This window comes from Nelusetta ayraudi, unplaced genomic scaffold (genome assembly GCF_046127955.1).
Source record: "Nelusetta ayraudi isolate G7.1 ecotype Tasmania unplaced genomic scaffold, CSIRO-AGI_Nayr_v1 ptg000074l, whole genome shotgun sequence".
NCBI lineage: Eukaryota > Metazoa > Chordata > Actinopteri > Tetraodontiformes > Monacanthidae > Nelusetta > Nelusetta ayraudi.
This window is the reverse complement of record NW_027466124.1, coordinates 310,419-324,754: the sequence shown is the minus strand read 5'-3', so window position 1 is coordinate 324,754 and position 14,336 is coordinate 310,419. Positions and strand designations below refer to the sequence as shown.

Genomic DNA, 14,336 nt, shown 5'->3' with positions numbered 1-14,336 from the left:
ATATATATATATGTATACATATATGTATATATATATATATGTATACATATATGTATATATATATATATGTATATATATATGTATATATATATATATGTATATATATATGTATATATATATATATGTATATATATATGTATATATATATATATATGTATATATATATGTATATATATATATATGTATATATATATGTATATATATATATATGTATATATATATGTATATATATATATACATATACATAAAAGGAGCCAGTATTTATTTGTTTGCAATAGGCCTTTGTACCACTAGATGCTGCTCCATCATAGAACACGCTGGGCCATTAAATTTAAATTATCGTGCAAAAATCTGATGTTATTTGTTTGTTTTGAAAAACAGTCACAGTTAAAAATGCCATTACATAGATTTATCTTTTTTTAAATCTTGTCCCCTGTCTACCTCTTCTTCCATATTTTAGCCCCTTATTCTTCAAGTGTGATGAAGAACAAAGACATCAGCCAGGAAGACGGTGCTGTCTAAAACTCTCCCGTTATCTTCTTCTTATTGTTTTGGTACCACGCTGCCCTCTTTGTTTCACAACGGTGATTTTTTTCGGCCTGCCGTGACACTCGGCGTCCGCCGTGTCTGCGCTTTGCTTCCTCAGTGAGCGCCGAGTCAAGCGCTTCCAGCCAGAGACTGAACATCTGGCTTGAATCAGGTTAAACTGGGATAACGTCTCTGCACTGCCCCTCTTTGAGCCTGAAGTCAAAACACGGTTTTATGTAACCGTCACGGCGACACTGTGGGACGGTGCCATTTTTGCTATGACGTTTAGGGAAAGAGAGAAGAACATTTCCAGAAGTTCCACGAGCTGCACCCTTGGAACATTTGTGTCATTTTCTGGAGATTTGAGATGTTGGGCAACTGAAAAGAAAATGGCCCGGATGTGGCGTCACTCACAAGCGCTTCTGGGTGGATTCACGGTAAGTGGTTATTTATGGTAACGTCAATACATTGTTATAAATACAGGGGTTAAAGGTCATGTTTATCATGTACACATGCTCATTAAGCGAGGAAAATAAATGTTTGCAACGAGTCCTCCGGGGGTTGGACGATGGCCTATGAAGCTCACGACGCGTGCAAGTGAGTGGATGCTTGGTCTGCTGCCGACTCCTAATATTGTCTGGTTGTCGGAGATGATATGTGCATATTTACAGATCCTCGGCCCGTCTCCAGGGACCAATGTTGCTTCAGGCCCGCGGGACACAACGCAGCGTGGTGAGGAGAAGACGCCTGGAGGGCGGTCCACGGACGCAGCGGCTCTTCAGAGAAGCCACCTGGAGCTCCTCCGTGACCTGACGGGAAAAAGCAGCAGTCAGTAGGCAGCTGGGACACGTGTTGCACTGAGGAGAAGGAAAACTCTCTTTAATAGCGCACTTTAAAGGTCCAGCGTGTAATATTTGATTTATCATGTTGGTGTGTGTAAGAATGCAACATGCTGCCCATGAGTACATTATTAAAAGTGTTTAATCGCAGCACAATAAAAGTAATTTGGTTTTCCTATCCTTAAAACAGTATATACATATATATGTGTATGTACATATATATGTGTGTGTGTGTGTGTGTGTGTGTGTGCATCGCGTCCTCAAATAAACCAATGAAGGAGAAGGTGGACAAGGTATCCAGGTTTGAGTGGGCAAGCCACCGTAGCTCATTGGCAAGCTCAGGAGGGGGAGAGAGCGAATGATGCTGTACCCACTTGATGTCGCCGTTTCTTCTTCAAAATCTCCAAACATTACACTTAACCTTTTACGATTCACTTCTTTAGTGTTGCTGGACCATACAGTACCCAGGCAAGTTAAACTGTTCACCTAATTAGAAGAAAACATGCTGAATATGCATTTATAAGATTGTTCGTGTTTGCTAAACAATCGTGTTTTCTAAACAATCCCCCCACAGAGCCAGAGGTGGCGCCGTTCCCCCGCGCAAAAGTCCACACAAAGGGGCAGGAAGACACACTCTTGTACTGTTTAAAATGGCAGGTGGTTTTCAGAGAAGCAGGATATTTTACAGGTTCAGGACCCTGAAGCTCACACAGAATGAGTCAAAGCTAACATGCTAAGGCTAAGAGGAATGTCTTGCCGCTTCGGATGTTTTATTCAACATTTTTGTTGGATATGAAGATGTCACATGCCTAGATTAATGTGCATTTAACATTTTACCTTGCTGATTTAAAATGTTGCGACGTCACGACATTTAAGTAAAAATAACATCAATAACATCAAAGATGTGTAGTTCTCGAGTTTGGCTTCGAGGTTTTCAGAACCTACCAGACGGTGTTATTCTGCCACTTGCACAGCCGCACAATTATCTTTGCTCTCGGACGCTACGGCTAAATACTCGGTCCTGAGGGGGAAGAGAGAGGGGACGGAGAAAGGAGGGGGAAAGGAAACAGAAGGCAGCAAAGATCAGCTAGTCAGAAAGCAGCAGCAGCAGCAGGTTTCAGCTCAGCCATGAAGCCAGAGAGGAAGTAGATTGTTTTAGCTGCAGATCAGGTAGAAACAGAGTTTGGAGGCACTCAGCCAGGGTCCTGTTTTGTTTGTTTGTTTGTGTGTTTGTTGTTGTTGTGTGTGTTGATTTTCTAGTGCTGTGTTGTGAGTCACTCACGCGCTCTCCCTCAGCGCCTCCTCTCCCGCCGCAGCGATCTTCCTGTAGCAGTAGATCATCTCCACCACCAGCCAGACCTGCAGGCCGATGATGGAGACGTACATCATCACCTCGGACAGGATGGACGCCAGGCTGCGGGTCACTGGGGAGACGGAGAGACGACGGACGAGGTGAGATGAATCGCATCTGACCACCGGTCGGCTTGGAGGCCCGATTCTTAAATTATGAGCCATCTTCTTGTCCAGAGGGCCTTGATAATTATTAATCATTGGTCGGCTTCAAAATCCTGCTGCACATGCAGTTACGGTTTGTCACGAAGTACAAAATTTGTCACTAAAACAGGATTGATAACACTGACTGATTAGTTCACCAATGGAAGGAATCATTTTTCATTCATTCATCGTTTTTTGAATATTTCAAACATTTAGATTTTTTGCGAAACATGTTTATCAACATATACACACATATGCATGTATATAAATACATATACATATGTAGCCATGTATATATGTGTATGTGTGTATATGTATTGCTTCATCAAGTAAGGATTCCATCACTTTTCTGAGATATTTTGCAAGCTAAAAATGTGTTATTATCCACTAAATGTCTGAAATGTAGAAAAATAACCAAAAACAACGACGTTGCAGATTATTTGGACAATTTGGGCTGTGCAAAAGGCACCAGTGATGTAAATGAGTTTGTTCTGTGAAATGTGCAGTTTGTGTTCAGAGAGCAAACATTCATTCATGTTAAGAGGACAGAGGCAATGTTTGGAATTGCAAAGTTTTCACTTTATAAAGTTCATTCCAAAGCACTGAGCAACTGAACTTTTCAGTTGCCCAGTGCAACTGGAACTGTACTGTACTACTGCAACTCCCCTAAAAGATAAGAAAAAATAATAATAAATAAATAAAACCTCGATCTACAGTGATTTAGGAACCGTGAGAAGCTTTTGGCTGCTCCTGCTCTTACATCGTGGCACCACGTTCATCACAAACTCCTTCTTGTATTCTCGCTCCAGGTGGAAGGTCTCGGTGTAGATGAGTTTCCGGCTGAACGTGCACAAGTAGGTTCCCTTGTCCTGGAAGGTGACGTTGGTGATGTAGATGGATCCGTCCTGCAGGTCTTTGGTCTTCTTGCTGCCCCTCCAGTTCAGGCGGTCGGCGAAACGCTCGTCCATGATGACGCCAGCTCCGTCACTGTATCTGTACATCTGGGACACGGCGACACGTCTGTCAGCCAGGAGAGGAGGGCAGCCCGTCCCCTCAGGTCTCCGCTTCCCATCATGCCACCTGTTTCTGAGGTGTGATGGAAGGCTTTTTGCAGGAACCAAATACACTGGTCAGTTTTCGCAGGAGAAGTGGCTGGAGTACTCTGACTTCTAAACTGAAATCATCCACCCATCCACCAATCCATCATCCATCCATCCATCCAACCACCCACCCACCGATCCACCAATCCATCCATCCATCCATCCATCCATCCACCAATCCATCATCCATCCATCCATCCAACCACCCACCCACCGATCCACAAATCCATCCACCAATCCATCCATCCATCCATCCATCCATCCATCCATCCATCCACCAATCCATCATCCATCCATCCATCCAACCACCCACCCACCGATCCACCAATCCATCCATCCATCCATCCATCCATCCATCCATCCATCCATCCATCCACCAATCCATCATCCATCCATCCATCCAACCACCCACCCACCGATCCACCAATCCATCCATCCATCCATCCATCCATCCATCCATCCACCAATCCATCATCCATCCATCCATACAACCACCCACCCACCGATCCACCAATCCATCCATCCATCCATCCATCCATCCAATCCATCCATCCATCCATCCATCCATTCCTCTCCAAAGATTCTAAAACGAATCTGCTTTCTTCTAGTTGTCCCGAAGCAGGAAGCAACTTGTGGTTTTGAGGTTTTGCTGCTCGTCACCAGTTTCTGCAGTTTCCTCCTGGATGGGCCGAGTCGCAGCTACAGCCTCACCTCTGCACTTCGCGATGGATTAATGAGCCCCAGACACTAAAAGGGGCTAATGGGACGTCTCCTGCTACGACTGTGTACCGTAATGAGCTCTTTGCTCGGCCCCCGTGAGTACTACTTTGGTGCGCAGTCTTCCTGGCGACAGAGAGCCCGTCATGAAAAATGCACGAGTCTGCTCGTCCTTATGATAAATGCATTGCCGCCTCGTCCCGGAAGAGGAGCCAAACGGCCTCCTGCCGGACGTGTTTGGCTCTTTGGCCAGCTTCTTGAATCAGGTTGAATAAAGTGGGCGGCAGAAAATGAAGGACATTAAGTGAACCCTCTACTTCCTGTCTTCATGCACGCGCCGAACCTCCTTCCACCACAAACACGCACGTCAATGTCACGACTGGGCGTGGACGCTTCATCATTACTTGGCCAACCAGATGGCGTTGATTTTGGTGGATTAAAATCCTGCGTCCATAATTAAAAATAATTTGGAGTGACATTAGAACCTTCTCTCGATCACATTCAGAACAGTTTTTGTTTTGTTTTTTTGCTTTGCTGCCGCTGTGCCAGAAAGCTGTGCCGCCTTTCTGTCTCTGGTGCGACATTAGACGAGTCGACTCTCAAACTCTCGCCAAAGCCAGTTGGCAAGAAACCTGAAACATCTTTGCCACTGAAAAAAAGATTTTCGTGCCCGACGTCTCTCCGTCTTCCAATACCAAAATACCATCCACTCCCGTTTTAGATTAGCTAAAATGCTAATCTCTTTAGCAGCAGCTGCTCTAGCAGTCACTTCCTGTATCTCTTTTCCGACTTCCTCTGTGCACTGAAAGTGAAGCAGTTTGCTGTGATTCGTTGCCACTCACGGGGGAAAAGTCGTTCTTGTCCGGATCTTTGAAGGACCAGTTGACAGAGGCCACGGCGCGCACCTCGCTCCTCATCTTGCAGGAGATGCAGCCCAGCTTGAAGCCCTCGTTGGCCACCGCCTCCGTGTCCGGCTCCAGCTCCACGCAAGCTCCGTTGGCTGGATAGTCGGGAGGAGAAAAAGAGATAAAAAAAAAAAAAAACATGATGAAAAACGCGCAAAGCCGCTGCACGTTGCACCATGCAGGACGAAGGGGTCTGAGGTTATGGAAAACCCGTGACCCGAGTGAACCGAGCTGTTGGACGGACAGAGCTCGGCTGTTTCTCTCCTCTCACGTCTTGCAGGCAAAAGTTAACCGCTTTTTGTATTCTTTGCATGCTTGCTCCTGATGGGTGTTGCATGCGTGTTACCTTTAGAAATAAAAAATAAAAAAATGATAACGAGCATACGTTTTTTATTTTTCATTGACTTGCACAGTTTCCTTTTATTTCCACTCAATATTTCATCACAATGACAAATTTGATGGTCTGTTCTGCCGCAATTTCATTGAAAGTGTTTCGTTTTTTTGGTGACACTGAGGGGAAATAAAGTGGTTACACTGAGCGTCTAGGGTTTTTTTATTTTATTTTTTTTGCAGTCCGCCAGCTCGCTTACTGAGCTGCTTCCATATATAGAGGCATGAGTCTATATATGCCAAATCATCACCAGGACACGCACGTGTCGTCAGCCGGGAGTTACACACCTGTAACTCCACATGTTTGTCTCTCACACTGCACCGTGCAGTTCCCACTGAGGCCTCAGCACGCCTCTCAACCAATGATCTCGTGCTACTCTCAACTTTGACCTTTGGGGATGCTTTGGGGTTGTTGTTGTTGTTTTTTTTTTTTTTTTTTTTTTTTTTTTTAATAACAGGATGAGGGAGGGGAGGGTGGGAGGGTAGAGGACAGGAAAGACAGAGCTGGTCAGGTGAACTCAAGATGAACTGCTTAAAGGTCACACAAGCTCCGCAAACACATTTCTCTGCTCGGGAAAAGTGTCGCACGTATCTCTCGACTGTTGCACAGATGGAGAGCGAACCGATGCACAGACACACGGAGGGGAAGGAGGGATGAAAGAGAGGAAGAGGGAAAAGAAAATGCAAACGGGCTTGAGTCACGACAGCCACTTGTCACAAACACACAGGGAGAAGAAGCGGGGGGGGGCGGGGGAGGGGAGCTCTGATGCTGGCTGATGCACTGCAGAGAGGGAGAGAAGAGGAGGAGAAACAAGGGCAGGAGGAGAGAAGAGAGAGTTAGGAGCAGGACATTTTGCATGCACAGAAGGCAGATCAACGCAGAGCAACGCCAAGGGAGCTGCACAGACTGGCAGCACAGCCGGAGGACCCAGAGTGAGTCACGAGCGAGCTGGGAGGAGATCACTTCTGATCCCACTCCAAGGAGAAGGTCAACAAAGATGACGGATCCCAAACAGTGTCAAAAAGGTTTTTCCACCCTACATCTCCAATTTTTGATTAACCTCAAGGCTTATTGCATTTAACCCTCTGTTTACAACCGACAGCTTCCCGCTGAAACCTAATGCTTTGCTGGGGGCAGCGGCACGGAAACGAGCCGGTCTCAGTGGGCGGAGCCAACAGCTGGCCGGGATGGGGGTTGAAATTCTATGAGAGGTATCGCTGGACTTTGTGACGTCGCAAAGGGTCGGTTTCCAGAGCTCCATGTGTTTGCACGCACTAAAATGGTAAAGAATACATTTTTTTTTCTAATTTCTGGGGAGTCCGTTGACTCACCAGAGACACATGTTCACACTGACAATGTGAATTTTCAAATCAAATCGAATCGAATTTTATTTACATCTTTCATGCGTAAAATGCAACCCAAGGTGCTTGTAAAGTAAAATAAAACTAAAGTTCAAAAGCAGCATGTAACTGAAGTGCTGCAGTCATTTTGCACAATGTGAGACCTTTAATATCTGTAGCTGTGAGTTTACTCAGGAACTGGACTTCATCACACTTTCTTTAAACGTGAACAGGGGGGAAAAAAGGGTAGAACGTCTGCGGTTCTCCACTCACACACATCCTGAGTGCCACATGTCAACAGACTTTTCCCTGCAGATGTATTACTGACAAAGGCCACGCGCGGCCCCGTGCGCTGCTCCTGGTTTCCACGCGTAAATCCACCGTAATTATCTTTCTTGTCTGTCACAAATGTCGCTCGTTTGCGTTAATTACAGGCGTCCATGAGATGTGGCAGCTGTTGGTGCAGCTGAGCCTCTGTGCCACACACACACACACACACACACACACGCACACACCCTGCCATATCTCTCACAGGAAATCACACTTCTTTTACCTCACGCAGTGACATTTTCGACTCTGAGCTGCAAAAGGGTTCAGAAAAATACAGACAGACAGACAAATCCCATGCATAAAAAGAGCGGAGGGCTGGAGAGGGAAAAGAGGAGCTTCCTGCAACACAGGCAGAGGAGACACATCACATCAAGAGAGAACACAGGAGGGGGTGGGATAAACAGTGGGGATGTTCATTTGCAGAGGGGAAACAAAGGGTAATGTGAGAGTGTCATGCACACAGACGGACCGAGACGGTAATCCAGGGAGAGGTCGGTGACGCAGAGAGACACCGGGTTGTGTAAGGAGAGAAGACTGGCTACTACTGCTGCTACTACTGCTGCTGCTGCTGCTGCTTGGCCGAGGCTGAGACAGCAAAAGGACACAGGGCCGCAGTGAGAGACATGTGAGGAGACGTGAGAGGAGTGCCGACTAAACAGAGTCAAAGAAAACCTCTGTGATGATTATCAGCAGCAGCAGCAGCAGCAGCATCAGCAGGGCCTACAAACAGAGCATCAAAAAAAAGATCCACTGGGTAATCTGCAGACTGAGGTTTGGGATTATGCGGCAGATTTTCCAGAAATTGCAGATTAAGGATGGTGGGGGTTTTTTTTTCTATTTATTTAATTTTATCCTGACTGTGAGCTGACTCGTTAATCCCTCATATCTGTTTCTCTGTCCCTCTGAGACCCGGCAAGTAGAAAATAGATAAATAAATGAAAACCTCTGACATGGGGGTCCAGCTGCACCCAAAGAAAATCATTAAAAAAAGAAAACATCCATTTGCTGAGGTTAGCCAGATTAGTGTGTCCTTTGAAAGCTGCAGAAAAAGAAACCTGAAGCAGCAGCAGCAGCAGCAGCAGGCAGAAAATGAGTCAGCAAACAACATCCGTTTCCATGGTGTGAAATAAACATGCATCTCAGCGGCGCAGACAACCTGGGAAAACACCAACTATTCATGACATTTCCATCCTGCCCTGACACCGAGCGAGACTTTCCACCGGAGCAAGCGGATCGTTGATGCAAACGGCACGGAGTTATTATTTATAATGAGTTCCTCGTCGACGCAGTGGCCTGCTTCGTATGGACAGTTATCACCCGACTAGCTGCAGATTTATGGCTTGAAATCAAAATGAAAACCCCACATCTGATAAGAGGCAAACGCCTCCCCCGGAGAAAATGCGCTTTTAATAAGCGTGTGCATCACCTGCATGTCTCGTGACGGGCCCCAAAGCCGTAAACATGCCCCTGAAACCTAACCTTACCCCCACCCAAAAAATAAACCAAATAAATCAAATCACTCATGTGGCTCACTGGCCCGTGCACCGCAGTGCCACTCGAGCTGACAAATAGCCCAACATTCAAGTTCCTCATTGATCTCGGCCAGAACTGTCAGGTGAACTGCGACTTGGACTGGTTATTGATTAACCAATGAGCTCCCAGCTGTGCAAACACAAGCTGGAGCTGCGTGGAAGGTCAGCCGCATCCATCAAAGCTCCTTTAATCCCCCGACTCCTGCTGTCGCACCGCAGCAGCGAGAGCGCCCCCTGGTCTGCCTCACCTCTGTCACACAGCTGGGTCAGATGTGCGTGCGTGCCTGGCCTTGTGCACCTGTTTTCTCCACCCCTGCCTCCACTGCTAATGAGTTTAGCGCAGAGAATCTACTTGCTGCTGACGCAGGGTCTCACACTGCGTTTTTCATAATTGAGGTTAAATTGGTGCCACATTCACCTTGGAAACAAGAAAATCAATTTGATCCATTTCCTATTTCCTCCTCCAACCCCTACCATTTAACCCATGACCATGTTGATGTTTGGGTGGCTCTGATTCTTGCAGCAAGTGTTTTTGACTGAATGGCGCTAAGGTCAAACCAACATTTCAAAGCAAGGGCTACAAGTAATTGCACACAATTTGGGATCATGATTTTACCAAAGAAAAAGGAAGCAAAATGTTTCAATTGAACTGCAATGATACACTGTACATTGAGTTTTTCTTTAGTGTTGCTATATTGAACGCAGGGTTGGAGGCTCACACCTTGACCCTTGACCCCAGGGACAAGTGTCCCAGTCAGATGTCAGCAGCTCCTGCACCCCTTCTTCTCTGTAATGTGACACTTGACAACAAGTGTTCACATGTCGAAAATAGTTGCTGTTGTCTGGCTTCTATTGTTTCCGCACCCCTTCCCCCCCCCCTAAAACATCTTTTGAGCGGTATTCAGTGAATTGAATTTTTGTTTTTGCCACCTCGTGGTCTGGAGGATGTAGGTGGGGCACACCTTATGTCTCATTTGAAAATAAAATCATGCTTTTCCTACCAAACCAAACATTTTCTGGGTAAAAACATTTCCAAGTTTTAACTATTGAAAACATTTTGCTATTTTCTATTTTTCTTAAACTTTTTTTGTTTTTTCTGGTCTCAACTGCCTGACAGCCTAGACAGCCTTGTACATAACAAGACATGCTGTTGAATGATTTAACCCTAGCAGGAAGACACACCCTTCACACAAACACTCTTTGATGTCTCATTTGCCCGCTTGGAGCTTTGTTTTGAGAATGTTCTTCCCCACAAAGATTCTGTCGGCTAGAGAGGGACGGGCGAGTTGTTTTTCTGCCGCACTCACTGCAGTGTGTGTCCTGAGTGGTCCTAATCAGTTTAGTATCATTCTCGCCCGGCTACTTAAAATGATGAGCGTCTCAGTAATTTGGTTTCCACTCTGTGCAGATGCGGCGGGAGTGGACTGATGGGATGGAGGCGAGTGGCTGAGAGCTGATGGGCGAGCAGAGGGAGATCCTGTGGTTGTTCAGACATCCTGATGACAGTCATCTCCCTCCACCATCAGCCCGCACAGGGATAAGACGTGGAAACTGAGAATCTCCTTGTGGCAGCGATCTAGTTTTCCAGAAAGGGTGAGTTTCGACCCTTAAAAGGTGACACAACTCCTCTTCAACGCCAACACGAAAGAAAAACAACCGCATTTTTATCTCCTCTCGTGAAACGACTCGAGTGACCTCATACCTGAACGCAGCTGAAGCTCAGTGGCATTTGGTTTGTGACATTTAAAGCATAAATCCACAGATGATCGGATTTTACAGCACACACATCGGTTTTTTTTTCATCACAAATTTATCGTTCACTTCTAAAAGGAGATGAATGTCATGCCCGGCCAGCCTTCCCGGGATTGCCCGGCACGCCTCATTTTACAGCGACAGTCTACGTAGCCAGCGAGCTGACTGATGGCCTCCGTATGTTCCAAATGGCAGGTGGTGTCAAAGATGATAGACAGATAGAAGAAGAGTATGCGAAAAAGAGAAAATCAGCGAGTAGCTTAGCAAGTGAAAATCTAGCAAGCAACTTCATCTGTGGAACGCTCCATTGAGGTTTCATGATGAAGTGTTTGAAGCCTTTCAGAAAAGCGTATCGCCGAATAACGCTTGTTCGGCTGACACCAACGAAGCGACAACTCAAAAGGATCAATGATTTTATCCGCAGAAAGTTTTAGCGTGCGCCATCTGATTAATGTCAAGACCTAAATTCTGTCCTGTTCCCTGCAGAAGTGCTTCTCTCGGCCCGCCCTCGGGCATTAGGGGACTGTTTTAGAAGGCCGACAGTAACCGATCGGTGATGGATCACAGCGCTCACTCAGGCTATTTTAATCTCAGGGTTTTCTTTTTTTTTCTCCTGTCTTAGAGGAATGAATGGCAGCAGACTGCTCCTAGTTGAAGGCTGGAGATCGAGCTGCGTTCAGCTCAGCTCAGCTCAGTGACTGCGGGTGGAGCAGGAACACCGAGGCTGCGTCGAGCGAGCGGGACAAAGTTAAGAACGAAGAAAGGGACTGCTCGTCGGGACATTTGCATCACGACTTAGAATTTATCCTCTTTAGCTCAAGTTGAACTAGAAAAAACCCCAGCTCTAATATTCAGCCTTAGCTTCAGTGGAGGCGAGTAACCTTTTTTTATTCGAAGCTTTTCCATCATGATGTCGACCAAACACAATGCTTGGATATTTTGGCCAGGTTGGCCAGGCATCCAATAAAATGCTGTGCAGTCGCATGTGCATAAAGCAGGGTAAATAATCCGGGCAGACTGGGATTATTTCATCGTGAATGAAAAATAAAACACGCAGCATTGGAAAAACCCAAAGACTAAAACCAATAACCAAGTAGTGAGTGGAGTCTGCATGAGTGTGTGTGTGTGTGTGTGTGTGTGTGTGTGACAAAAACAAGAAGTACAAACACCAGCTTTCACATCTTTACATATATACACACACACACACACACACACACACACATGCATACAAAAAAAAATAGAGCAGATGGAGAAGAGGAACTCTGGAGCGGGAGATGGATGGATGGATGGATGGATGGATGGAAGGAAGAGTTGTCCACTCACCTTGGAGCACCAGCAGGGCCAGCAGCAGCAGCAGCAGCAGATGCTCCGGTGCCGCAGACATCCCGGAAGGAGAGAGGAGAGACTGGCGGCTCAGAACAAACAGCAGACTACACACATGGACACTGGAGAATTAGAAGCACAGGACGGACGGGACGGGGTGGGACGAGCTCTACTGTCGCCCTTCCCGGGATGCCACAGTTGGTCCCGACTTGGAGGGCTGATATGTGGAGACTCCTACCAGAGGCTGGCTGGAGTGTGGGTGTGGTCTCCCCCTGCTCCTATTGTGCTCCGCTGAGTGGGTGGGTCCTCTGGTGGAGATGGCTTCGGTCTCCTCGGCCACCTACTGCAGCACCGGAGAGGAGGCCGTGATCGCCGCCGCTGCCGCTATACGGCCCTGTCAGGCCGAGGGTGTGTAGGGTTACCACAGGGACGAACCTGCAGCCAGTTTCAGGTTTCAGGCCTCTTTGTCTCTACAGGAGGAACCTTTGTTCCGCACAATATATAGCGGCCTTGTTAAGTAGCTTCACAATAGGGCTACGTGCACCTGTCAGTGCCAGTGCCTGGGCTGCTCAGTGAAGAGCATTGATAGTGATTTACAAAAAAAAACAAAACTAAACAAACAAACAAAACAAAAACAAAAAACAGACGGTCCAGAGTCGATGAACTTGTGATGTGGAATTGATGCTGAAGATGGAAGGCAGGGAGGTGAGAGTCTTGAGAATGTCAAGGATGCCTTTGAACGGGGGGAAAAAAACCCGAACAAAATCAAACAGTGTGCGCGCTATGGCAAGCGGGAGGAGCTGGAAACATCCTCCCGGTCCTGGTCCCGGTCCTTCTCTTCTCCCTTCGGCAACTTTTTACTGGACTGCGTCGGCGCTGTTGGTTCTCTCTCTACATTTTTCACCCTCAACGCCCGAAAACCTCGGTCTGGTTCACAGTCCAGTTTCCGAATTGACTCCGGTCAGATCATCCGCTCTTTGTTGCACATCACTCGCTCCGTACGGATCCTCGGTGGGCGGCAGCAGCAGCAGCAGCAGCAGCAGCAGCAGGTGGCTCTCCGCTTCTCCGGCTCTCCGGCTCCCGTCTGAACGTCGTCAAAGACCTGAAAATAAATGAGTCACAACGATAATAACAATAATAAAGGTGCGCTATTGCTGCCGGCGTAAATAATCAGGACGTTTACGCGCGTCCGTCCCCGACCGGAATCAAAAATGTTCCCGTCAAGCGCACCGGTGCGTCCTTTCACCTGCCGCCTGTTTGTCAAGACCTTTCACAACACACAAATCCGCCGCTTCTCCTCCGTCCTCCTTCTCATCCTTGACACGTCCCGTCCCGTTGATGGAAAGGTGCTCGCTTTTCCCTCGCGCGTCACACGTCACCCCTTTGCTGTCACACCATAATCCATCAGAGGGGATTTAAGGATCCAGGAATAATAAAATAAATTACATTGGGGGAAGAATCTAATTAGATTTTTTGTTTTTATTTTGTTTTTAAAAGGGAGGTGCGAGTGTTATGTTGTCCCCCACTCTTCTTCTTACTGCCTTCAGAAAGAGACGCACGCGAATTGATGTCTCATGACGAGTCGCATCTATCCTCCCCGGTGATGCTGACTGAGCAAAGAGGCGCACGCACGCACGCACACACACACACACACACACACACACACACACACACACACACACACACACACACACACACACACACACACGCACACATACGCAAAACACACAGATCAGCCACGTCCATAAATTACACGTTGTGTCATTGGAAGGATGGCGCGTTAATCGGTCAGTTTGGGACGGAAGGGTGCATGGACGAGCAGGAGGAGGAGGAGGAGGAGGGAGGGAGGTGCCTAGGAAAGGGAGGATGGGGAGGGGGGGGGGGTGCATGACAGCAGAGCGAGGGATAAAGGAGGAGGAGCGGTCGCCATGGCAACAGGGGTTGCATCTGGTGTTTTCATCCATTCGGGCCACCACGTGCTGGCGAACGTTCACATCTCTGAGAACAACACTGAGGTGAAAGAGACATGACTCAAAAAAAAAAGAAAAAAGAAAAATGCTTTTGACTTTCTATCTCGCAATATTG

General features: G+C 47.0%; 1 protein-coding gene across 2 annotated transcripts; it reads right to left on the bottom strand.

The window, feature by feature from the left end:
* Positions 1 to 90: 90 nt before the first annotated feature.
* On the bottom strand, positions 91 to 13,980 carry scn1ba (sodium channel, voltage-gated, type I, beta a). 2 transcript variants are annotated; one of them, XM_076043307.1, is made up of 7 exons: positions 12,490 to 13,978; positions 12,252 to 12,358; positions 5,521 to 5,678; positions 3,622 to 3,862; positions 2,650 to 2,791; positions 2,313 to 2,388; positions 92 to 1,337 (listed from the first exon to the last, which is right to left on the bottom strand). In XM_076043307.1, exons 2-6 carry the CDS (start codon positions 12,310 to 12,312, stop codon positions 2,322 to 2,324), a joined length of 669 nt encoding a protein of 222 aa, XP_075899422.1. In that variant the 5' UTR covers positions 12,313 to 12,358; positions 12,490 to 13,978; the 3' UTR covers positions 92 to 1,337; positions 2,313 to 2,321. The 2 variants fall into 2 exon arrangements, with proteins under 2 accessions (XP_075899423.1, XP_075899422.1); XM_076043308.1 differs by lacking the exon at positions 2,313 to 2,388 and having other exon boundaries at positions 91 to 1,337; positions 12,252 to 13,980.
* Between the last annotated feature and the right edge of the window lie 356 nt (positions 13,981 to 14,336).